The 23,951-nt window shown below is 40.0% G+C and overlaps 1 protein-coding gene across 1 annotated transcript; it reads left to right on the forward strand.

Annotated features, from left to right (window-relative positions):
• Positions 1–8: 8 nt before the first annotated feature.
• BROX (BRO1 domain and CAAX motif containing) lies at positions 9–14,881 on the forward strand. Its single transcript, XM_084515565.1, has 13 exons — positions 9–148; positions 1,059–1,214; positions 1,994–2,100; positions 3,667–3,763; positions 5,129–5,224; positions 5,900–5,972; positions 6,327–6,432; positions 6,988–7,077; positions 7,743–7,828; positions 9,161–9,242; positions 10,454–10,604; positions 11,735–11,894; positions 12,372–14,881. Exons 2-13 carry the CDS (start codon positions 1,114–1,116, stop codon positions 12,456–12,458), a joined length of 1,236 nt encoding a protein of 411 aa, XP_084371691.1. The 5' UTR covers positions 9–148; positions 1,059–1,113; the 3' UTR covers positions 12,459–14,881.
• The last annotated feature ends 9,070 nt before the right edge of the window (positions 14,882–23,951 follow it).

Raw genomic sequence — 23,951 nt, forward strand, 5'->3', positions numbered from 1 at the left:
CCGCGCCCGCGACATCGCTACCGGGGCGGCAGCGCCCGCCCGCGGCTGGGGGAGCGCCGCCCCCGGCCGCCACCGTCACCGAGCCCCAGCCCCAGCCCGGGCGGGGACCGCTCCGCTCCGCTCCTCCCCGCCACCGCAGGGCCCCCAGGTGAGCAGCGCTGCCCGTGGGGGGGGTCGGAGGGGCGGAGGGGGGCAGCGGCGCTGCCTGCGGCCGGGCGCGGTGCTGGGTCCCGCAGCGGCCTCGCTGCGGCCGGGGGAGGGCGCCCGGGCCGGCCCCTGCCCGCCTGACGGAGCCGCCGGGGCCGGGCCGGGCCCCTCCGGGCTTTGTCCCGGGCAGCCTTTGTGTGTCCCCGCCGTGAGGAGGCTGCTGCTGTGACCCGGTACAGACCGCACGGCTTCCTGGGCTTGCTGTAAGCCGGCCTCTCGCCGGGCATCGCTGCTGGAAGCCTGTGGAAACCCCCCGTCAGGCTGCCCGTCGTAGCTATGTGTCCTGGAACTGAAGGAGAAGAGGAAGGATAGGCCCTTCTGGCCGCGCTCCACCACACCTCCAGATCTGTTGTAAACACATCCAGGGTTTTTTTTAATGGTTATTACACAATTACCTTCATCGGCATCAATAGGCCTCAGTAACGGCTAATAACGCATCGATCAGACACAACGTAATGATTGTAATGAACCGAGATATGCCTGTAAATGACATAGGAAATATTCAGCCTTACACAAGAGAGAACAATTTTTATTTTTTTTTTAAGTAAGGAGGTGTGCAGGGACATAGAACAAAGAAGGCAGAGCTTTTTGTCCCACCTAAAATAGTTACCTCATAAAAAATACATATTTTAACAGAATGAAATTCTAAAACTAATGTGGACGATGAGGACAAGGCCCATGAAAGCTTAGTGTTTCAAGTGGAAAACGTTCTTTAGTGTAATTATATATGTAACTGCTCACATTCATTTCTTTTCCTATTGTTTACATTTGGATTTTGTTGTTGTTGTTGTTTTGTTGGTGGTGTTTTTTTTTGTGAGCTGAGGAGCACCCAATTGTCTCTGTTCCTACAGGCACTCGCTTCTTTCCACACTTCAGACTTGACGCAAACAACACTACAGAGCGAAAATGACTCACTGGTTCCATCGCAACCCTTTGAAGGCTACAGCTCCCGTCCCCTTCAATTTTTACGGGGTAGCCACCACTCCAGCTGCATCAAAGATCTGCAAGTAAGTGTGCCTGTCGTTAACTTGAGCCTGTCTCTGGCAGTTTGGAGGACCTCTTGAAAAATGATGGTTATTCTTCAGTTTTTGTTCTGAAGATAGCTGGAAATGTGTGGGCTGGGAGACAATGAAACACTGATAACGCCAAACATTTATTTACAAAGAATGAATTATCCAGTTTTCAAGTTTCTTAGTACGCAGCAAGACCTATTATAATAATTCAGAGGCAAAAGACTAAACATTTCATTGTCTTTCTGATGACTGTGCATTCTTCTGCAAAAGATTGGTTGAAGTAATTTCCATAAGTAAGACATGAATGTTCGATTGTTGCTAGGAATATAATGGGAAGAGATCTCAGTCTTCGTAGATCTATTCTTATCTCTTCATATGCTTATCCTATTCTAATGTTGAAGAATGCTTCTTGCTACTTCTTTCCTTCTCTTGCCCAACCTCATGGAGATTTATTCAGGGAACATTTATTAATCTATAGTTCTATCACAAACTAAAATAATAAGTACCGGTTACCCATTGGTATCTGTCCACAATGGATTACACTTTAAACTAAGAAAATCAACCTTTTGTATTCAGAGGTGAAAGGAAGATTTTTCAGTATTGATTGACATTTTTCTTTCAAAGCAGCTTTCCCTGTGTTAAGGTAGCTAAATTGCATGCTTAGCTTCCTTAGCCAGAAGAGTGGTGGTAGACATGGGTGAGTTTATCGGTGTGTTTTCAGGTTAAACTTAGTGGTTTTCTATATTTTTTTTCTTTTTCTCCACCCCATACAGTGATTTGCGATTGTCTCGAACGCGACTATTGGAGCTATTTACAGACTCAAGTTGTAATCCAGAAATGATGAAGAACGCAACTGACTTGTACTTCTCACTCTTACAAGGTAAGAACACAAAAAACTGCTAATAAAACTAGAAGTATATAGTTTGTGTTTTAATGACACTTCTCAGATTGTCCGTTGAGCTAACCTTAATGTAAGAAGCTCTGCAGTTCTCAGGAAGCCAGGTATCTTCATGGTTTTTGTGCTTGATGCCAGTCACGGGCTCTTGTGAAGCCCTTTCTGCAAGTTTCAGTGTCCTTTGTGACCTGACAGCAGAAAGCATTGGCAGTCCTCTTGCTTTTAACCTCGTTCTCCTTTCTGGAGGAGGAAATGTCTGTCTCTTACCATTGTGGTGAATTGCTCAGGTATAAACTGAATCTGTTGCTTAGTTGTTAGGAGTCCCTCTTCAGTGTAAACTCCTGGTTTGTCTAATACTAGATAATAGAACTTACTGCAAGTTTACACTTCTGCTGCTATTTATCTTGGGTATATATAGTTTCTCATTAGCGTAGCATCCATATTTTCAGCAGGTGGTCACCTGTGATGGAGCAGTCCCTTGAAATCTTCCTCCTGATGATATTTTTATGACTCTCTCTGTAGCAGTCAGGTGCTCAGACAAGTTACTCAGGATCAGGTTTACAGGAATCAGATGACTGATGAAAAATGTGTTACCCTTCAGTCTGGAAAGTGAAGCAGCTCAAGTTGATGTAGTTCCCTCAGTCTTTGCAGGGGTGTAAGCTAATGAAACATTTTAGAAAAATAAGATAACAGTCAAAGTTACTCCAGATAAGAGTTGGAGAGTTTCTTCAGGAAAGCACTATGTTTGGTCACTAAAATCTCTTGCACATGAAAGAAACAAGTATTTTCTGTCTTTATAAACGTGTCAGAAATGAAAATTGTAGCCCAAATAGATGGTGTTGCAAGTCTCGAGATCTTGAAGTCTGTAAGACCTGACTAGGCCCAAACCAGTCTTTTTCCTCCCTGAAAAAATCTTTCTTAGCCTTGCATACGTTGACATTTGAACATTCCATAGCATGAGCTCCATCCCCACTGACTGCTGCTTTCTGGGCAGCTGGACATGCAGAAGCAATTTCCTGTAGCCCTGACGACTAGCTGAGTCCATGCGTGTAAGCCTTTTTTCTTCTTCCTGTTGACCAGGCAGCTTTCCCTGGAATTTCCCTATCATCGTTACAGTAGCAGGGACAGGCACTCCTTGTGAGCAGCCACAGCCATCCTATACCCAACTCTGTCAAACTCCCAGCTAGTCACCAGATGAGACAGGGAGACAGCTGCAACGTTTTCCTTAAGCAATCAAGACTTAAAATCGTAGAGTGGCTCGGGTTGGAAGGGGCCTGCCATAGTCAGGGAAAAGCCTGCTGGGCTGCCACTCCACAGTGGTACACTTCGTTTTTAATCACACTTTGTTTTTAATCACAGCAAGTTTGTCTTTTTGCAAGTCTTCCTCTCAAGATATTGAGGTGTAAAAGTCCCAGCGAGTAACGTGGATTTTTGAGTGGTACAACAAGAAACATTTCTTTATTTGTATTCTCATTGATCCCCATTTGATCCCTACTTTCTGTTTCTTACTTTGATATTGCCAGTACTTTTTTTTTTTTCCTTGTTCCGTAGGTTTTATCCTTTCACTGGATGGCTCTTCCCAAGAATGCAAGTTGCGATATATTCAGAACTTTAAGTGGACAGACACATTACAAGGGCATGTTCCAAGGTATGCACGCTTTTATGATTATAGGGTGTGCAGCTGTTCCCTTTTGTGCTGTCACCTGTGCATATATGGAATAGAACATGTGAAGGAAAACTTGAAAATGTAGCAAATGCTACAAAGTATACAGCAAATGTTACACATGGAGTAGTTTTCAAAAATTTGTTGCATTGTGTTTTTGATAGTTGCCACACTGTGTTAGGTGTACTGAAGTGTACTAAGGCGTACATACTGAAGCACATTTATATAAAAAGAGGTGGTAATGCATGTTAGTGGTAGGAAGACTCATTGTTTTTAAGTTGATCTACAAGCTAGACCTACAGTTGGCTAGAACAGTGCAAAAAAGAACCTTGAGAACATTTGTGAATTGAATAAGAAAGGATAGATTACTGCATTTTAAAACTTTCCCTTTTGGCAATACTACTTTCTGACTTCTTTTTTGAAGTCCAGATGTTTCTCAAGGTCTGATTTTGTTGATTTCTTCTGAAACTCCTACTACATGCACTCCTAGTACAAACAAACAAAGCTTCTGCTTTATGTAGGAGTATAGCTCTGGAGGGAACCTTCTGGATTATTCAATTGTCTCTTTATATCGTAGGTAACTGTGCTGTATAACCATGCTTACACATTTAGCATACTTAATCTAGAAGCAGGGCTTGACTTCCTCAAAGCTTTTATTCCCCTTAGAAGATGACCTGCTGATTAGGACTCTCTTCTGATTTTGTCATGGGTGTGAACATTTGTTCTGGTGCCAGCATTATTCTCCTCACTCTCACGCCGTTCTTTTTAAAGATAATTAGCTCCTAGGCTATACTGAACTTGTGCTTATGAGTTGCAGTCTTTTCAAAAGGCATGTTTTTAGCTTAGGAAACTTCCTGCTATTTGCCCATGCCATTTGACTGCAGTTACATAAATACTTGCAATAGCATTCGTTTGAGGGAGATGTAATAGGCTCTGACTTACTAACTTAACAGCTACAACTTTTAAAGCAGACGTTCCAGAGCAAGGCTTTCCACAAAATGTGCAATTTAAAAAAAAAAAAAAAAAAGGAAAAATGTCAGCCACACCCAAAGCTAAACAAATCTCAAGTTACTGTTTTAAAATAAAAGTTCCCAAATGGGAAGGGTAGGCATTTGAATGCGGGAAATTAAAATTACGAACTCTTAAAGGGAATAAGTAAAAACAGAAATCTTTTAGTCAGTTCCGCAAGGAAGAATGTTTGAATTGGGAATTGTTGCGTTGTTCAAGAAAAGTGCCTTATGAAGAGAAATGCCTGCTTATGCTGCCGAACTATCAGCAGAGAGTTTGTCAGAACAAAACTGAAAATACTAAATTGTTTAGGGTGGTGTTTTTTTGTTTGTTTTTCTTTAGTGCCCAGCAGGATGCAGTATTTGAACTGGTTTCCATGGGTTTTAATGTAGCTCTGTGGTACACAAAATATGCATCAAGACTTGCTGGAAAAGAAGAGTAAGTATTTTTATTTTCTTAGTAATTCCATTGCAGCAGTATTACACCAAAAATCATAGGTTCTGAATTTTGACTGCTATAGTTCCTGTCCAGCTGAGACATTAGATGTTCAAGGGAGCAGCTGGCCTTCATTTATGTTTTTAATGTGCAAGTGCACTTCAGTCCCCTCTTCTGTTTGTGAACGAAGAGTACTGATACCATCTGGCTATGGTACAGAGAAAGTGTCAGTTGTGAGTAAAGCCTTCCTGTTTCCTGCTCTAGACATCTAAGTACAAAGTTCAGATTCTTAAAATCTCAACTCTGCTGATGCTTAGCCCTGCAGATTTCTAAAGCTTTGACTTTTAACATCGAGGGTCCTTTTTACTTAAAAGTCATTACAAGGTCTTGTGTTTCTTTTTTCAAGTGAGTTCTATTTGATTATTTAATGATTGAACATGACAAGAAAGTTTTTACTATGAAGGTAGCACAGCACTGGGACAGATTACTTAGAGAGAGAGAGAGAGGGGTATCTCCATTCTTGAAGGATTTCAAGATTCAGCTAGACAAAGCCATAACTGACCTGATCAACTGTCAGCCTTGGTCCTGCTCCAAAGCTGGATGTTTCAGTAAACGACACTTAGAGGTCCTTTCCAATGAAAATTTCTGTGATTCACTCCATATTCTGTCCTTCCTTAGTATAACAGAAGATGAAGCAAAAGATGTTCATAGAAGTCTGAAGATAGCAGCTGGGATCTTTAAGCATTTGAAGGTAGAAAAACAGTCTTTGCTGTCTGATATTTGTCTCTGAGTACTTGACTTTTTGTCTTAGAAAAGCCTTTGCTTTCCTGATGAGATTACAGAATAAAACAATGTTTTAGACTACCTGAGTGATACAGGGAAGAGGAGTATTGTTATATATATATGTTGTTAACCACGTGATCCGTTTTTCTCACTGGCAGTGGAAGAGTAATCAGTCTGTCTACCTACTAGTACCTGCAACAGTGTGGCCAGCTGTCTTGGGACCTTCACTGAGTGTTCCATCCATTTAGGAATAAGGGATGTGTTTTGCATTGGTGACGGTGATATTAAACCTAAACTGACTTCAGACTTGCTTTATACTTAGGAAAGCCATATTCCAAAATTGATTACACCTGTGGAAAAAGGAAGAGATTTGGAAGCTCGACTTATAGACTCTTACATCATACAGTGCCAAGCAGAAGCTCAAGAAGGTATCCTCAAATCTACCCGTTTGTTGGGGCTGGGAAATGCTAGTCTTTGTCTGTGACTTCTGTGATGTCTCGTGAAGTCTGCTTTGCAGCAATGCCAGCTTTTTCTTCTGAAGTACTGTGGCTTAGTGGAGATGGTTGCTTTTAATGAAACCTAATTTAAAATTTTAGGAGAAAAATGCCCCAAATCAGTCTGATACTATAAATTTAACTACTTTGGAGAAATATGTGTCCTCTTCTTTACTTTCATGCAGTAAATATCAATATATTCCATACTTGCCTAACGTAAATTCCCAGTTCCTTTCCTTTAAAATATTTGCAGCTTCTGTTTACTGCTTACTCTTCAGACTAACAGTCTTTCAGCTTTCCTATTAATTTGAAATTATTCTATTCAAGAAATGGTCTGTCTTCATTCTGCAGTTTGCTTGACTTGTGAGAACATATTTGTTTTCTGCTAATGTAAAGGTTTTAAAATGTCTCTGCTAATTTAGTGTGACGTTTTCAATTAAGCTTTAGTACTGTGGTGTGGAATGTGTTTTGTTTTGTTTTGTTTTTCAGTGACAATTGCTCGGGCTATTGAGCTGAAACACAATCCAGGTCTAATAGCTGCTCTTGCTTATGAAACAGCTAACTTTTACCAAAAAGCTGGTAAGTGTCTTGTTTTTTTATCCTCAGTGACCTGTTTATTACCAGCAGACATACTTCATTGCAATATTAATGATGCTTCTCATTGGGTATTTATTGGTATGAAATGCTGGTGAGAGAAGACAAGACAGTAATGAGCAACCGCAACAAACGTGGTTGGTATAAGTGGAGTGTGTTTGGCTGTCTTTGGGCAGCAGTGTGATGCAGACAAGTAAGCTGTGCAGTAGTTTAATTCTCTGTGTCCTCACAGCTGGGCAAGCTGATCTGTAGCTTTGCAAAGGCAAGTGGGAAAAGTGCAAAAGTACGTGAATAAATATGAGAGATAATATTGTAACAGGCATAGTATTTTTATAAGTCGCTGCTTGAAATTAAGCTAGGATCCAACTTTGAAATGCTGCCTAAAAATACTTAGGAAAATTAGCCTTCCAAATGTAGTGGTCAGCTCTTTCAGGGATTCTAGGAACAACTGCACAACAGCTCAATAAGCTGCATAGTTTTGGTTTTCTCATGGTTTCTTTACCTATTTGTAGGAGTAATTTATGTCACTTGTTTCTAGCTACTTTGTAGTTAAGATCCAATGTTAAGTTTAATAATTCTAGTCTTTGAGTGTGTGGGGGGGATTTTCTTTTTCAAAAAGTCTTAAAGAGTAACATTAGATGTATTCACAGATCAAACGTTATCCAGTTTGGATCCAGCCTATGCAGGTAAATGGAGGAAATATTTAAACTTGAAGACCTGTTTCTATATGGCCTACGTAAGTACTTGATTAATAACAGTCACGATTCTTAATGTTATCTAAGGCTGCATAGGGAGTTATGCATTGCCTTGACTTTCTTTCCATGCTATGAAGAGACACTGCAATATCAGGGCATTTGAGGTGTTTTTGTTGAGCCAGGTGAAATTTCTGCAGTGTGGAATTTACTGTGATCACCTATCTTTAAGTGAAGCCAATCAGGTTGAGCGTAATACTTGTTTTCCATTATCTTTATCAAAGTCTGATTCTAGGCATAATTCAGAGCTGCTCATCTTTTTTTATGAAAGCCTTGAGTGAAGCTGCATCAAATGTTAAGTGCAATTCCAAGTCCTGTCCCTTTTTTCATGACTGATCTCTAGTGCAATGGCACTCTTGGGATTATCAGCTGCTCCGTTTGCTGATTGCTGGTTACTTCTTGTATCCTGTCACAGTATGTGATGTGGTTATTTCATGGTGGGAAAAAAAAGGGCCCAAACTACACAGTTAAAACAGTTGTCTTTCTCTTACATTAAACCTGTAATTAAAAGCTTCTAGTCTTATTAGCAAGCTTCAGAGTAAGAGATGGTCAGAGCTGTAGTAGTTGACTGTCTTTTACTTTTTAATTTCTGTAATATGGGCAATGACAGATTGATGCTTAATATACTGTGAGATAGGATATTAGAGGAAGATAGGCAAGGTATACATTAGTTCATGACCTTCTTCCTTAACTTACAGTATTTAGTAGCTAAGTATTCAAACTCAATGTCTCCTGATTAATAGCAAAAAGGCCTCAGTTCTCACTGCAATACAGTATTGTCTTTGAGCATAAGTGTGCAGGAATGGGGCTTCTTGGAGTGGAAAAGTTGTTAGACCACAGCAAGATATCTCAGGCAGTAGAACTGGTCTCTCTTCTGGATTCTCTGATGTTTGTTGCAGGCTCAGTTTTTGAGTGTTAAGGTGGTTTAGTTTTTAGTCTTTGCTTTGCTTTGACAGATGTTCGTTGTCATTCTGTGATAGGGTTTAATGCTGCACACTGAGACAGTGAGACAGAGGTTGGAACTGGACTATGTACTGATGCTTTTGGTGCGGAAGCCTTCATGAAGCTCCAAGTTACTCTTGGCTAGACTTGAGGCAGATTGCTTTAGACCCAGCTCAAGTGTTTGTGTTGAACTGCATTGTTCAGAGTAAATGTACTTTTGTTGTCAGTGCGTGCTGCTTTGACTTCCATTCCCGAATTGTCAGCCATCTGCAGAGAATGGCAGCTTCAAAGACAGCTGATGTAAGGAAGAGCAAAATGAGTTGACGTGGGAAGTACTCACTGATACTGGTAATGATTTTGTCCTCTCTCATTAGGCGTACTGTTACCATGGTCAAACTTTGCTGGCCAGTGATAAATGTGGGGAAGCAATTAGATCTCTCCAAGAATCAGAGAAATGTAAGTCTGACTGAGATGGGATTATGTATCTGATGATGACATACCTGTTCTATTTTGTTGTGTTGTGTTTATTTGTCTCTAACAAACTGAAGATTTTTATCTCTCGCCTGGTAATAATCCAGTACACTTTTAAATAGACAGAATACTTTTTATTTTTTTATTTTTTTGGGGGGGGGAGGGAGGAGGAGGGAAGGAAGGATCTGTCATCCCAAAGGCTGCCTTTCATAAAAGGGCTGCAGAAAATTTCTTCTTCATTTCTCAGCCTGTTAAAGGCTGGCTCTGAACTGCCTACAATACACATAAAAAAAAAAATATGAACTGATTGGTCAGCATATTTTCTGGTCTGTGTGTTAAGTTACTGCAATATTTTCTGCTTTGGAGTTGGCTTTGTCTTAGATTAAACAGTAAATCTGGACTATCACTCATTTCTCAAAGTTTTGTTTTGGTTTTGTTCTTTTTCTTTTTTAACAGGTTTCAGTAGTTTATTTCCTTCCTATTAGTTTGAAAGGTAGATTAGCAGAGCTATGTATATGTTTGGAGTAGTTCAAGGACTTCTGAATAGTCTTCTCCTTCAAAACTATTGCTCATGTGGAAATATATTGTTCCTACTGTATTGTGTAAAGACAGGCAGCTTTTTCTGTTTTACCCCGGTGGCTCGCACTGCATAACTTTACCACAACGTGTAAAAATGCTCAAATCATCTTATTTGAAATCTATAATTTTAAAAATATCTGAAAAGAATTAAGTAGGAACAAAGTAAATTTGATTACTTGCAGTAAAACAAATATTGTGTTTTTTACTATGCCTGCTGTTCAAAGAAGAGTGCTTGTTTTCCCACTCCATATTAAGTGCTGTTTATTTTTGTACAGCAGCTCTGCATGGATACCTTCATACCCATTCTTGTTCCCTATTGTGCTGCACAGTTTTCAGGCTTACTGTTGCATTTTGCCCCCAAAGTAAGAATGCTTTTGTGATTCTCTCTGCTCAGAAAGTGATCTTTTTTTTTTTTTTTCTTCCTGTTCCTAGTCTACTTTTTGGATGCAGAAAATCTTGGCTGGAAGTGCTGCTGCCTTTTAGCTAGTTTATTTTTGTTTCTAAGAAGTAAGAAGCCTGAATGGATTCTGATGTCTCTTATAGCTCAGGCTGTAGATCAGAACTGTCCTTTAACAGACTCATGTAACTGATTTTTATTACGTTCCTTTCTTGCAAAGTTTTTGCCAAGGCTGAAGCATTGTGCAAAGAATATGGAGAAACCAAAGGGCCTGGGACTACTGCCAAACCTTCTGGACATCTCTTCTTTAGGAAACTAGGAACTTTGATCAAGAACACACTAGAAAAATGCCAGAGAGAGAATGGTTTCATGTAAGTAATTTGGGGTTGGTGCAGTACTCTGTGTGGACTGTTAATACCTCATTTGCTTTTATTTCAGGGTGGAATGGTAAATTATTCTTCAGTTCTTGTATTTCTTTAGGGTATGAGATGTAACTTGGAATTGCAAATGGCTTTGTTTTTTCTCTTATCAGATTTACTGTGGGTCTGTGCTATCACCCTCTGTTCTGTGCCAGTTCAGCTATGTAGGTTGGAGTGATGTGCTGGAGAGCTTAAGCTGTTTCCTTCCCTCATTCCTCAGTTACTTTCTCTTCTACACAAGAGAAAGTCCTGCAGAGGCTGCTGGGTTGCATTAATGACCTTTTCCCTGCTGCTGGGATGTTGTAGACAAAAGAGGATGGAGGGGAAATGGAGAAGACTGATAGCTGGTTCTGCTTTGCTACCAGAGAAATCTAAACTCATGCTTTCCATGAATAACATGCTTAGGGTGCTAAGAGCTTTACCAGTCTACATATAATTAATGCTAAGAGTAGGGATTTCCGTTATTGTCCTTTCCAAAAAAGAGTTTCAAAAAGGTTTGAAATAGCAAGATTAGTTTGACTTTAGAACTCCTTTGCTGATTCCCTTCTCCCTTCTCCTCATGACTTAGTATTCCATAATATGTTTATTTCCCATTTGTATAATATTTGAAGACCTATGTAGTAGGAGAATTGACTAAACACAAAGGATTGTGTTGGAGCAAGACTTTGTGGGTGTTGCAATGTCATCGCTATTACGCAGTGTGGCACATTAAGATTGATCTTGCAGTAACAAAGCAAAGCACTGTCTGTATCCTTTTTCTTGGGACTTATTTTGGGGTTTGTTTGTCTGTTTCTCTAAACATCTTTCTAGACAAGAGGAGGTCTTCTTATTGAAGCCATGGGAATAATGGTTACCAAGTAGGAAAGAACACACCTAACTGGGTATGAACAATACCAAGAAGGAATTGCTTTTGTTTTAAATCTTGCTGAGAGAATGCATTCTGGATGGTGCCTTAATGAAATGGAATGAGAGCAGCAATGGTAGCCACTGTAAAAGCCCAGATTGTTTTTCTTTAGAATTGCAAACGAGACTTGCAGAGAGAGTTCATTGTGTTTTCAATATACTGCTGTATTCTATTACAGCTATTTTCAGAAGGTGCCAGCAGAGGCTCCCCAGCTGGAACTAAAAGCAAACTATGGCCTAGTAGAGCCTGTTCCTTTTGAATTTCCTGCACTGAACGCACACTGGACTCCTGAAACACTTAATGCATTTGATCTCACCAAGAGGCCAAAGGATGACACTGTAAGATAACCTTACACATTTTTCTTTCCCATTAGCTTTATTCTGTCTTTAAATGTTTTGTTCTTTTGTAATGCTTCCCACCTCAGTGAAGGGCATAAACACAAGGCTACCACTTGAGCTCACATTTCTCCTGTGCAAGGAGGCAAGTCAATTAATCTCTGCCACACTGTTGGCATCTAGAAATTAGGAGTAATTCTTTTCCAAATCTTGAATAGGAGAAAGTTCTCTGATGTGTATAAGATGCTGAGATGGTACAGGACTGAATGCTATAGAAAAATCCTTTTAAGAAAATGATTCATTTACGGATGCTGAAATAGTCAACGTTCAGCTTTTTTCCTTCCTCTATGGTCAAAGGCTACAGCTTTGAAAAGAGAAAGGACTGCTAGTTTAGGATATGTAAAGTTAGCCGTGCATAAATGCTGTGCAGACACAGTGGTTTGTACTTGGGGTATTTATTTCTTTTTTTCTTGTTCACAGGCTAAACCAAAACCAGATGAAGAAGTAAAGCCTCTGAAGGAACCAGATATAAAGCCTCAAAAAGACAGTGGATGCCAGATTTCTTAAGTGTCATAAGTGCTTTGAACTCACTTTAAAACTGTATTAATTGGACTCTGGGGCTTTTAGTTCCGATCTCCCTTTTTCTGGTTCTTCTTTGTTAATTTAGAAGACTAATTTAGTTTACTTTTGTTAGTATGCATCTATCTTGCTTGAGCATGTGATGGATTTCTAGGAGTTTATATCTGACTTAATTTTGGGTTTAGTGGGATATCATAGAATGATCGGGCTTAAATGTTCATATTGTGCCTCTAGAGAGTTTCTTTTTGTGGGTTTAGTTTCTGCCCACAAATAGCAACGGAAGTATCATGATTGTAATTTTTAAAGATTTCCCAGTAAAATATATGCTTATGATGTCACATTCTGCAAACCAAAGTTTGCAGGAACAGTTATATTTATTCACATTTCTCATACAGGCTTAGCATCCTGTCATGTTCTGATTCGCTTCAATGTAGCGAGTGAAGAAAATCTGGGTTTGGTATTTAACAATCCTGTGGTATTTAACAGCACTTTCACAGAACTTGGAAAATCTTAAGTTCTGCATAAATGGAACACAATTTATATTCTTCTGAAACTCGTAGCCTCTGTTCTTTCCTTTCTAGATCAAGGTCCCTGTATAAGCATTTGTATTGAGTAAAGTACTTTATCTTGTATGTCCTTAAGTTAAAATCCCTTAGTATTAAATTGTATCTGGAAGTGATGCAGCAGGTAATATGTAAGTGCTTGAAAGTTTTAGTTCTAGCGTAGTTTTTGCCAAAATGGAATGTGGAGCTATTTTGCCAATACAGACTTTTAATTCTCTTAAAAAACCTATTGCAGCTGTAGTCATCTGCATTTGCTTAGCCTGCCCCCTTTAAGGATCAAGCTAAAGTTAACTCCATTTCATAATCATGATTTTTTCAGTTGCTCGTTGTTCTTCAGAAGTGCATGCGTATGTCAATAAATCTCAACTCAATTGATTTTCTTTCTACACAACTAGATTCCATCTTTCCTTCTCCCCGCACTTTCCCTTCCATCTGCTACGTCCAAAGGCACAGGCTGACCTTTGTTTGCTAATGCACATGTAGATGCTGGGACTTGTTTCCAGTGAGGCTTTTGGCTGTGGGTGTATTTCAGTATATAAATATCTTAAATTAAGCAGACCATGACTAAATCATTCCCAAAAAATCTTCCTAGGAAAGGTTCTTTTATGGACTTGTATTCTTCATTCTTTGGACGTTTTAATGAACCAAGCGGTTTGGTTGAATCAAGTTCACTGTAAATAGTTCAGGGCATAACCAAGTGGATTGTGTCAGATTGCGGTATTACTTAAGCCTAGCTGTGTAACCTCTTATGCCATAGCTGTTTCGGTAAATATGATGTAGTAGTTTAAAAATAGACTAATGGAACAAACTAATTCACTTAACATGTGTTGCTTTTCAAGACAAACTTTGTTTACTCGTAGTTAAAATCCTATGGCAAACACTGGATTGTTTTGCCCAAGAAACTGGAGACTGTTTGTGTGCGAAGCATTGAGTGCTGTCAGTCAATGAACAGTTCTCTCTTTGGTTTTGATGGGTAGTGGCAAGAATTACTATAAATATTATTGAGATTGCCTTTCCAATATGCTCAAGAATATAGATGAATTGACTGGGAGTTTTGGTTAATCTGGAAGCCTAACAACCACGTTCCTTCCATTATGATTTCTTCTTGTAGTTTTTAAGAATGACGTATTTTGAATGGTGACTTTTTAATATTCTTTTGCTGCAAGAGCCTGTTTTTTCTGGCACTGGTTTTAGAGGCTCTCATGGCTGAATCTGCAAATGTTGTTGGTGTAAATAGTCTTTAAAAACTTGTGCTCAGGCTAAATAGTGAGCACTAGGCCCTCTATTTTGTGCTTTTAAAATGTACCGATAGTCTTTAATCTTCTATAAAGCAAACTATTAAGTTCTTTGTAAGATTTGTATTTAAATACTTTTAATACGCTTCTTCCATGTTTCATGTTTCTGGGTTTACAGTAGTTAATCTCCACCCAGCACGTGACACTCCTGGAACTGAAGGACTAAGTTTGGCCCTTGGATGCTGATGCCTGCCTCCCACTGGATTTGGTAGAGGAGCTTTGCCTGTCAGCCTAAGGATAATATTTGGTCACCTGACTATTTAGCATGAATGTGTGGCGTGCCTGTAATGATGGTACTGGTTCATAGTATAAGCAAGAAAACATACCTGTATCTGTGTAGGATGCAGCCTCCTTTGCACTTGAGAATTTCCAGTCTTGCAATTTTCATACAATATGATTGTAAATATTTCTTTCTGTCCTTTTAGTTTGGTTGCACTGATTTCATTATTGTGCTATTGGTAAGATTTTTATGGGAAACATTACTAAAATGTATTTTAAATTGTCTATGAATAAAATAAACTCATGAAGCAGTTCTCTTCAGAGGACATGAGAAGAGGCAGTAATTTGTCTGTTTTCCATGTGAGTTCAGAGAAGTTAAGTTTCTCAGTATTGGCTGAGGGATGATGTGTTTTACTCTGCACCTAGTATCTAAATTGAAGTTTCAGCATTAACATAAATTTTGTTCGTGCCTATTATTTATTCCTGAAACAAACAAACAGGAAAAAAATATCTTTTAAAGGTCATTGCCAAATTATTACTGCAGTAGGAGCTGGTGGGTTTTATTGTTGTTTTTAAGTATAGCCCAGTTGAGTGAGGAATAAAACGCACTACCACTTGTCTGGCACAGAAGCGGCCCTGTAGTGGGTATCTGTCTCCAGATTTTGAGTGCGCAGCATGTTCACCTTTCTACATTGACGTTTGGATTTGTTCAGATCGTTTTCTGCTGGCGATGCTCTCAAATCGAACAAGTGTCACATGGCAGCTGAGGGCCCCTTGATCAGCTTTTCATGTATCAAGTCCTCCGTTCGTTGGTGTTGGTGTCTTTGTGGATTGCAGCCTGTCTGAAGCACGCCTGTACTCTAAACTTCAGTGGAATCAGGTATGATGAGGTTGCCCAAGCAGTCCTGTTTTATGAAAATGGCAAACCATGCAATCTTAACCTTCATAGTTGGAGAATTTGTATATAAACACAAGTTTCAGAATATCATTTAAGATAATCTGAATGTGTCAGTTGTTTCATCACTTAAAATATTAAGTAAGTCATTAGGCATGATTTGGTATGCCTGTACAAAGTTCCAGTGCTCGCAAAGGTATGTGATATTGTAGGATATTGTATATGCTATGTGAAGGAAGTTTCATATGTGCAGATTGCTGGACAATTCTTTACATTGCCAGCAGGTGGCAAATAAATTTATAAGGAACACATTTTTTCATTCTCAGAGGCAGGGCTGGCTCTTTCATTTCCTGGTGTAAATACATGCTAATGCCCTTTAGCCACTGAGGATCTAGCTCAGCTTCTGGAATTAAAAAATAGCTCAGCTTCTAGAAGACAAAAATAGCTCAGCTTCTAGAAGAAAAACATAGCCTAAGGTGGTAAAATGCTAACTATTTCTTCCGAGTGTGGCATACTTGAAAACCTGCAAGTACAACTCTTACCACATTTTTTCAAGAGTAGCAATTTACATACGCCTTTGTGCTCTATTTATTTATTTATTTATTTATATTCCTACCCACCCCCTTGGTCTGCTCTCCATTTTACCTGTTCTTAACCTCATGCAAAGTTTGCAAATAGGCAGGACCTGCCCACAGTTCAAATACAAGCAGTTCTTGCATCCTGTAGCTTTAGGGTTGGGTTTCCTGATTTCCCGCTGGCTCCGCACTGCTGCTAGTGCTTCAAGGCATGTTTTTAAGTGAGTAGATTCTGTGTGAAAACACTAAATATACTGAATCTAGCGTCTCTCATTTATTTGTCCTGGGAAATACTACTCTCCCGCATCTATTTTTATGTCATGGGGTGTCCCCACAAATTTTTACAGGTGAGTTTCCTTTTTAATTTGTTGATGCTAAGTATTTTTCAAAAATGCGTGTTTGACCTTTTGTAGCTTTTGAAGCTTCATAAAGTGACTCAACACTGAATTGTTAGTGTAAAGAGATCTGAGACATTACTCTTGTAAAAAGCACAGCAGTACCAACATCATTGCCTAATTTGTTTGTTATTGTAAATTTTTTACTTTTCCTTCTTCACCTTCCCTCCAGTAAACAAGTTGCATGTATAAACAGTGAAGAATACATCTTTTTTCCCTAGCTGGCTTACAGACAGAGAAATGTAAATAAATAATAACTGCACAAAAATGAGTGCCCCCGTGTTCAAGAACATCAGTGATGCTATACTCTTTTCTCAAGGATTTCCTAGTTTTGATGTGTAGTTCCATATTATGTGAGCTTTCCTATGTTCATAGAATGACTGTTCATATCCTCAGTTGGAAAGAACCTGTAAGGATCATAGAGTCCAACTCCTGATTCCACACACAGGACTGCCCCAAAATCAGACCCTATATCTGAGAGCGTTGTCCAAAGGCTTCTTGAACTCCAGCAGACTTCAGGCTGTGACCACTTCCTGGGGAGCCTGTCCCAGTGCCCAACCACCCTCTGGGTGCAGACCCTTTCCCTAACCCCCAGCCTGACCCTCCCCTGTCCCAGCTCCATGCTGTTCCCTGAGGTTCTGCCTCTTTCCCTGGAGAGAGGAGATCCTGTACCTGTACCAACAAGTTATCATTGAGGTGTTTTAGGAATCTCCTGGAGCTGTTTGTATCATCTGTGTGGAATTTCCAGTTCATGTCTGGCAACTTGAAGCCACCTCTAATGACAAGGGCGGATGATCCCTTGAAATATTTCATCTGTGTCATCATCCTGGCTGGATGGCCTGTAGCAGACTCCCACAACACCATCCCCTTTATTTGCTTGTCCCTTAATCCCTACCCAGAGGCTCTCGGCTCTGTCATTGCCAACTGCCAGCTCCATGCAGCCCAACCCTGCTGAAGAGCCCGTAGCCACCCATTGTGACACCACCACAGGACTCGTCCCACCAGGTTTTGCTTATGCCAATGGTGACACAGCTCTGGGACTGAGTCAAGGCTTCAAGCTCCTCTTGCTTGTTCCTGATGCTGCATGCACTGGTGTAGAAACATTTGAAATGTGCTTTGTTGCACATCATGGAGCAGACTGAAGGACCTCACTGGCACACGATCCCTCAGATTTCCGCGTGCTGTCCCATAGCCGACCACCAGTGGGCCTCGCTTTATCCCTTCCCTCCTTTAAAAAATCTCTACCCATCAGCCTTGCGAACTCCTATGCAAAAATCCTTTTTCCCCTCTGAGAAAGGTGCAACCTATCAGGTACCAGCAGGCCTGGTGTGTAAATCATCCCATGACTGAGAACCCAAACTTCTGCTGGTGGCACCAGCCCTGCAGCCCCGTGTCGATCAGCGGGGGCTGCCCGTGCCTTTCAATGTTGTTCCCTGCTACTGGAAGGACAGAGGCAAACACTACCTCTGCCTTTAACTAATTGTCCCAAAGCACTGAAATCCCTCTTGATTGCCCTTGCTCAAGTCTCTAAACAACCAAAATTAGTACAAATATATATAACAAATAGACCAAAAGAAGCATGTTCTTAAACAAATCAATGTTAAGATCTTCTGAAGCCTGTCAGCTGTGTTTGTCACCCTTTCTCTGCCCTTTTGAAGGGCAGTGAAATTACATTTTCTGAGATTCTGACTTGTCTCTATGATTCAGAATTTGGTGGTCTTGATTTTTTTTAGAACGTTCTTATTTTGAAATTCATCTGACTGAATCACCTTAAATGAAGGAAAAAGAAAAAAAAAAAAAAAAAGCTGCGTCTCTCAAGCAACACAGGAGCCTGTAGGTGATGTAGATCATTAGAGCTGCTCAAAAGCAGCTGTACACAAGATTGTTCCTGCCTGTCTAGTGTTAGTCCTGAGCTCTTTGAGTCTTCATTTTCAAGACTGCTTTGCCTGGGATGCTGTGTGATTTCTAGGGAAGGTGGCATCGAGAAGACAGAGACTTGTACCTTCCGTATCTACTGTACTAGAACTGTGAAGATGGAACAATGAAGATGGAGACAATTAAGACCTCCAAGAAGCAAAATCTCCAAGGAGGATCATTTTTTTTTTGCAAATGGTGATACCATGGAAGAATACAGCACAGAAGAGGAAGAGGAGGAGCAGCAGCAAGCCTGTTGACATGATGAGCTCCAGTTATTTTTCTTTGGGGCTCCAGCAGGAAAAACAGGAAGAAGGCAACGCAGCTTGGATGAAACACTTTCCAAAGACTCACCAACTATCTGTCTACATCTGTATATTCAGAACTTTCACATTTTGTCCTGGTCTTGGAAGTGATTCAAGCAGCTTTACTCCTGCAAGTGCCTCCAAGTGATGCATCTCTGAGACACATCTTTCCAAGTAGCTGTTTTCTCCAGGTAGCTGTTGCATATCTCGACTATCCTAATGAAATTACTTTTCATGGTGGAATTTTGTGAAGCAAATAATTTTCTAGCTGAATCTAGCCATGGATAATGGCTTGTGAGGCTTTTTCAAATCAATTATCACATTAACAAGCTTTCTTTGCAAAGTGGCAGATTACTTCATATTAAAATCTGAGTGGTACAAGACAATGTTTAGTGCAACTTCATGGATAAGCTTGTCTTTAGGTTTAAAATTAAAGATTTATTCTTGTTTCTGCTCTGTATCCCATGTTCTCCTGGGGGCTGTATCTTCAGTTTTGGGCAGTTTGAATTGCAACTGCTTCACTTCTTAGTACATTAAGGTCTTTTCTCTTTTCTCTTCTCTTCTCTTCTCTTCTCTTCTCTTCTCTTCTCTTCTCTTCTCTTCTCTTCTCTTCTCTTCGCTTCGCTTCGCTTCGCTTCGCTTCTCACTTGGCTTACGTTAATGATATATTAATCGAAATGCAGTCACTACTCAAACAACAGAGTTGATGCTTTGCTGTTTTTTCTCCTCCTTTTAATATTTATTGGTATTATCTTAAGGGATTATCACCAGGGTTTTAAATGCTTGAAGGTTTTAAAAATTATTTTGTTTCAGTCAGATGATATAAACTATTGACAATGAAATATTCAGACCAGATTGCTTGGTATCAACGTATTGGTCTTTTCAGAAGGACACATTTTACAATAGCCAGAAAGGAGCTGTCCCTGTTTTGGGGTACCTAGAGGCAGCCTTAGTGCAAGTAAAAGAGCAATTTGAAAATAATGGCAGAAACTGATTATCACACAGGTAGGTAACAACCAGAATACAGAACATTAAGTATGCTGTGAATTTTGTGCCAATTAGAACGATGTGGCAGAAAGGACTTGCAGAAGAACCAGAATGGGTTGATTCTAATTAAGGATGGGCCATTTTGTCTGGCTCTCGCCCCAAAACAGATGGAATCATTCTTGACAGACTTGTCAAATTTATTCTCAGAGACTTCTAGTCATGGTTACTGCATCAGCTCCCTAGGTAATTGATTCTAGTGGTTTTAAATTATTTCACTAAAATTCTTTCCTCATGCAATGTAGACCATGCCATCTGCATTTCAAGTTTCTCTCTTGCCCTATCAACAAATTATCCTTTTGTCTTTCAGGATCTTTTCCCGTATTTGACTGTTACCATGCCTCCTTTTCGATCTGTAGACTAAACAACACCATGCCTTTGCATCTTTCTGCCTTGGTTTTATTTCCTGAGATATTTACTCATTCTTACTGCTGTCCTCTGGACTTTCTCTAATTTGTCCACGTGCTTTTCAAGTGTTGTCATGCCCCAAACAGAACAGAAGCCTCCAGCTGGGGCTCACCAAGACGGAGTAGTACATAACTGCTACCTAAGCAGCTGTTTCCCATCTTGTCTGAGTGCAGAACCCTGAAATAATTTCCTTACATCCTGTGGCATTTTTTTTTTTTTTCCAGAATATTTTGCAGATATTCTTTTGAATTGTATTCCTATTTTCCACAATGCTCTCAATTGTTTGCAAAAATATATTCATATATTCATAGATGTATCCATTGCATCAAGCCATCCACTAATGGATGTACTAAGTATAGTCAGAGCCTTGCTGTCTGTCCCTCTGTGCTGGCAGTGAAATATCGGTAACTAATCCCTGTATGCTCTTTCACTGCAAAGCAACTTTTCTAGGAAAAATCAGACCCATGGCTGACCCTTTTTACTTGAAGCAACATGAAGCAACATTTACGGCTGTTCCTTCCTCTAACTTTGTGCTAAAACTTTGTGCTATAGTGATTTTTTAAAACAAGCACCACATTGCTAAATATAGCATTATGACAGCTGCATAGATAAATTATTGTTTATTACTATTTAATGCAGTAATTATAAATTAAAATGATTTACGTTACAGTTAAACAGCAGAAAGCAGCTTAAAATGGCAAAATAAGTCATGCAAAAAAGTATGAATAGCTGTATGGACCCTGAATTCAGTTCTCCGGCCTTATGCAACATAACAAGCTTTCATTACAAGATCACGCTCCACTTTTTTTCCAGAGGACCACTGCCTGACTTTTTGCAGATAATAGTTACTCACTCGAGAGCGTGGTGTATTTTAAGTGTCTTTTACACATCTGTGCAGACCTCTTTTATTTGCTGTGTAACACTGAAATGCTGTACAGAATAGGGACCTGTCCATCTCCCCTGGGGTTCTCAAGGAGCAGTGGCACATAAGTAACTGAATTCTCTGCAAATGTACATTTTACAATACAAACACAAGAGTCAAAATTGTCCATAGTCAGCTAACTCAGTACCCAGCTAGAGATATCATGGGACATTTAGTATTTTGCACCGTGGATTATAGTCCTATTGTGTGCTTCTGTAGTGGCTATGAAGGGTCAACACTGCTGCCAAAGGACTGCAATTATGTCAAGCCAGAGCCTGGCAGGCACACATCAAGCAAACTATGAACTGTCAAAGTTCACATGGGGATTAAATGAGAGGCTGCCATAGTGTCTGACTCACTGTGTCACCCGCAAGCTGCCTCTGCTATAAAAACATCTTTTCTTCCTCCTTGCTCCTCTGTCTTCTGTTTCATTCATGTCTTCTAGGCTCTCCATGATCAAGGGTGGGGTTCCTACGGACAGCATCATTACTCACCCCGCAGTGCTGACCCGCTCCAAAGGCAGGTTCTGCTAACTCCAACTGATAAGGAGGCGTGACTCATGGGGGAAAATGATGCATGATCACAGGATACACAGCTCCTTTTCCATTAGTCAATGTAAGTAGGGGATTTAATGAAAAAATGCAATGAAAAGAAACTCTGAAACTTGTCCTAAATTTGAACTCTGCCACTTGTCTTTCTTTTAACTAAGTTCACTCTAAGGTTGTACTTTCACATAGTTTAAGTATACTGAAAAAATAAAAGAAGAGGAGAAACAAGAAGAAGAAGAGAAGAAAATAAAAAAAAAGGAAAAAGAGAAAGAAAGAAGAAAAAAAAAAGAAGAAAAAAAAAAAAGAAGAAATAGAAATAGAAATAAAAAAAAAAAAGAAGAAAAAAGAAAAGGAAAAAGAAAAAGTACTTCTATGGATTGCCCTATGTCCCTTCCACACATGAATCTTCTCTACAGCTTTGTGTGTTTGGATCCTGGGCAAACATTCCCAGGAACAGCAAAAGCTGGATCTATGACCCTCTCTGTTCAATCTCAAGGCTCTGAAACCCTCTAGTTCCTCTGTGGTTTATAGCAGTGAAACAAACAAAGAATCGTTTTAACATGGACTAGAGAAAAACCATTATTTCACTCCTACCCATGTTTTCAAACATTTGGAAGTCCCTTTCTTCTCCATGTGGCACAAAATACATCAGCACTAACAACAGATTATCAGCGACTGGAAATAAAGTTTCTGATAAGTACGTGACATTAATTACTGTATTGCAATCAGTGTGACCTATGGGGTATATTAATTAGGAGGTATTGAGCCAGTTGGGTTTGAGATAACTCTGCTGCAGGTTTACAAAAAGCAGCTGAGCATTTGAGACTGGACTGAGATAACTGGATGGAGAACAGGGTGCAAATACAAAAAAGGTGCGAGGAGCAGTGAAACAGGAGAAACCGGCCCAGGGCCAGGAACCGAGGGCATAAAGTAAAAGAAAATGGGTCATAATAACAACTGCTGCCAAGAACATTGTCTCAGAGAGCTGGCACCCGGACAACGAAGCAGTGCTGCCAGAGGTTTATTCCAGGCTGTGTTTGTCAGCTCGCTGCAGGCAGGGCAGTGCTGTGCCTGACAAGGTGGGGCCTGGAAGCAGTTGCAAGGAGTTCATTTTCTTTGGAGATCAGCAGCTTCCAGAAACATTAAAGATGTCAGTTCAATTTTTTATCCCCTCCGCAGAGGAAGGCGGATGTATGTAAGGAGGTAGAAGTGGTTAATTGCTCTGAGGTTGTACCAAGGTCCTGTAATGAATTAAACTGAGATGAGTTTAATTGAAACACGGTGTGGAAGAAATTTTTTAGACAGCAAACAGAGTAAGTGAGATATGGCTCTCCCAGAAATGCTGGCCAGCCATTTGGAAAAAAACTTTAAGGGCTGGGTTATGAAGGAGATAAGTGAGGAGACTCTCAAGCAGTCAAGGAGGAGGTTTCCACTAAGTAAATGAATTGTGCCCTGTGTCAGCTTGTCTGCTGATCCTTTATGCTCACATGGATGATCACTCCGTATCATTAACTGCCATCAGATGAAATGCCCATTGCCAAAAGCCCTTGAGTATGAAGATGATGTTCCAGTTGTTATTTCTTTTGTGTGTCTTTTCAGCTTGTGGTTTGCTTGGAGGAATGCTTCCCATGCTGTTTGGATTCAATGAACCTAAATACAAATCTGCAACAATAGCGGAACACTACAGGGCCTGAAGGAGGTAAATGAGACCTGTATCTCAGGAGGATGGAGAGGATGCACTTTACTTTACTCCTATGATTTATGCCACATGAGATATTAAAAAGTGGTTTCAGCCCTGAACAATTTACTGTTGGAGCAAATTTGGTTGTGTAAAACTTTTCACTCTTTCACTTAAAGCTCTTTGAAAGCTTTAGGAGAGTCTTGAGCATGATTATTAGTTTCTGTCCTATGACATGCACTGATCCTCTCGTATGGTATGCTCTGCAGTTACTGTATTTACGCTTGATTTTGACTGTAAATGATACATGACATTGAATGAGTAAGAAGTCAACACAGCCTTAGGGGTTTTTATTCCCCAGATCGATGAGGCAGGGATGCATGGCAAAGGTGATGCAGGTGTGTAGTCACATTGTTCATTTTAGTGTCACTTTCTGGTAGCAGAATCAGAAATCAACACTGCTCTGAGCTTTGGGGAAAAATATTGGCCCTATTTTTGGGACTAGAGTCAGGGTATTGTGTTAGCAGTATCTCATGAGGAAAAATCTAAAGAAATAGAGAAGCACCTTAGAAAACTTGGTCTAAGCAGAAAGGTCTCTTGGGAATGTGGGTGATACAAAAACACTCCCCTAAAAAAGTAAATTACAAAATGTTTTTCTTTTGCTGTCACCAACTCACAGAAAGCCTCTGTGAGTGTGATAGCTCTGTTGTAACACTCCAA

This window comes from Aythya ferina (assembly GCF_964211825.1).
Source record: "Aythya ferina genome assembly, chromosome: 3".
Lineage (NCBI taxonomy): Eukaryota > Metazoa > Chordata > Aves > Anseriformes > Anatidae > Aythya > Aythya ferina.

What these genes read in the sequence shown, in the direction of transcription:
- BROX (XM_084515565.1), top strand. Translation starts at nt 1,114, where the DNA reads ATGACTCACTGGTTCCATCGCAACCCTTTGAAGGCTACAGCTCCCGTC. An exon ending in AGACTTGCTGGAAAAGAAGA is followed by an intron (nt 5,225 to 5,899) that starts GTAAGTATTTTT and finishes GTCCTTCCTTAG; the next exon opens with TATAACAGAAGATGAAGCAA. An exon ending in CCTGTTTCTATATGGCCTAC is followed by an intron (nt 7,829 to 9,160) that starts GTAAGTACTTGA and finishes CTCTCTCATTAG; the next exon opens with GCGTACTGTTACCATGGTCA.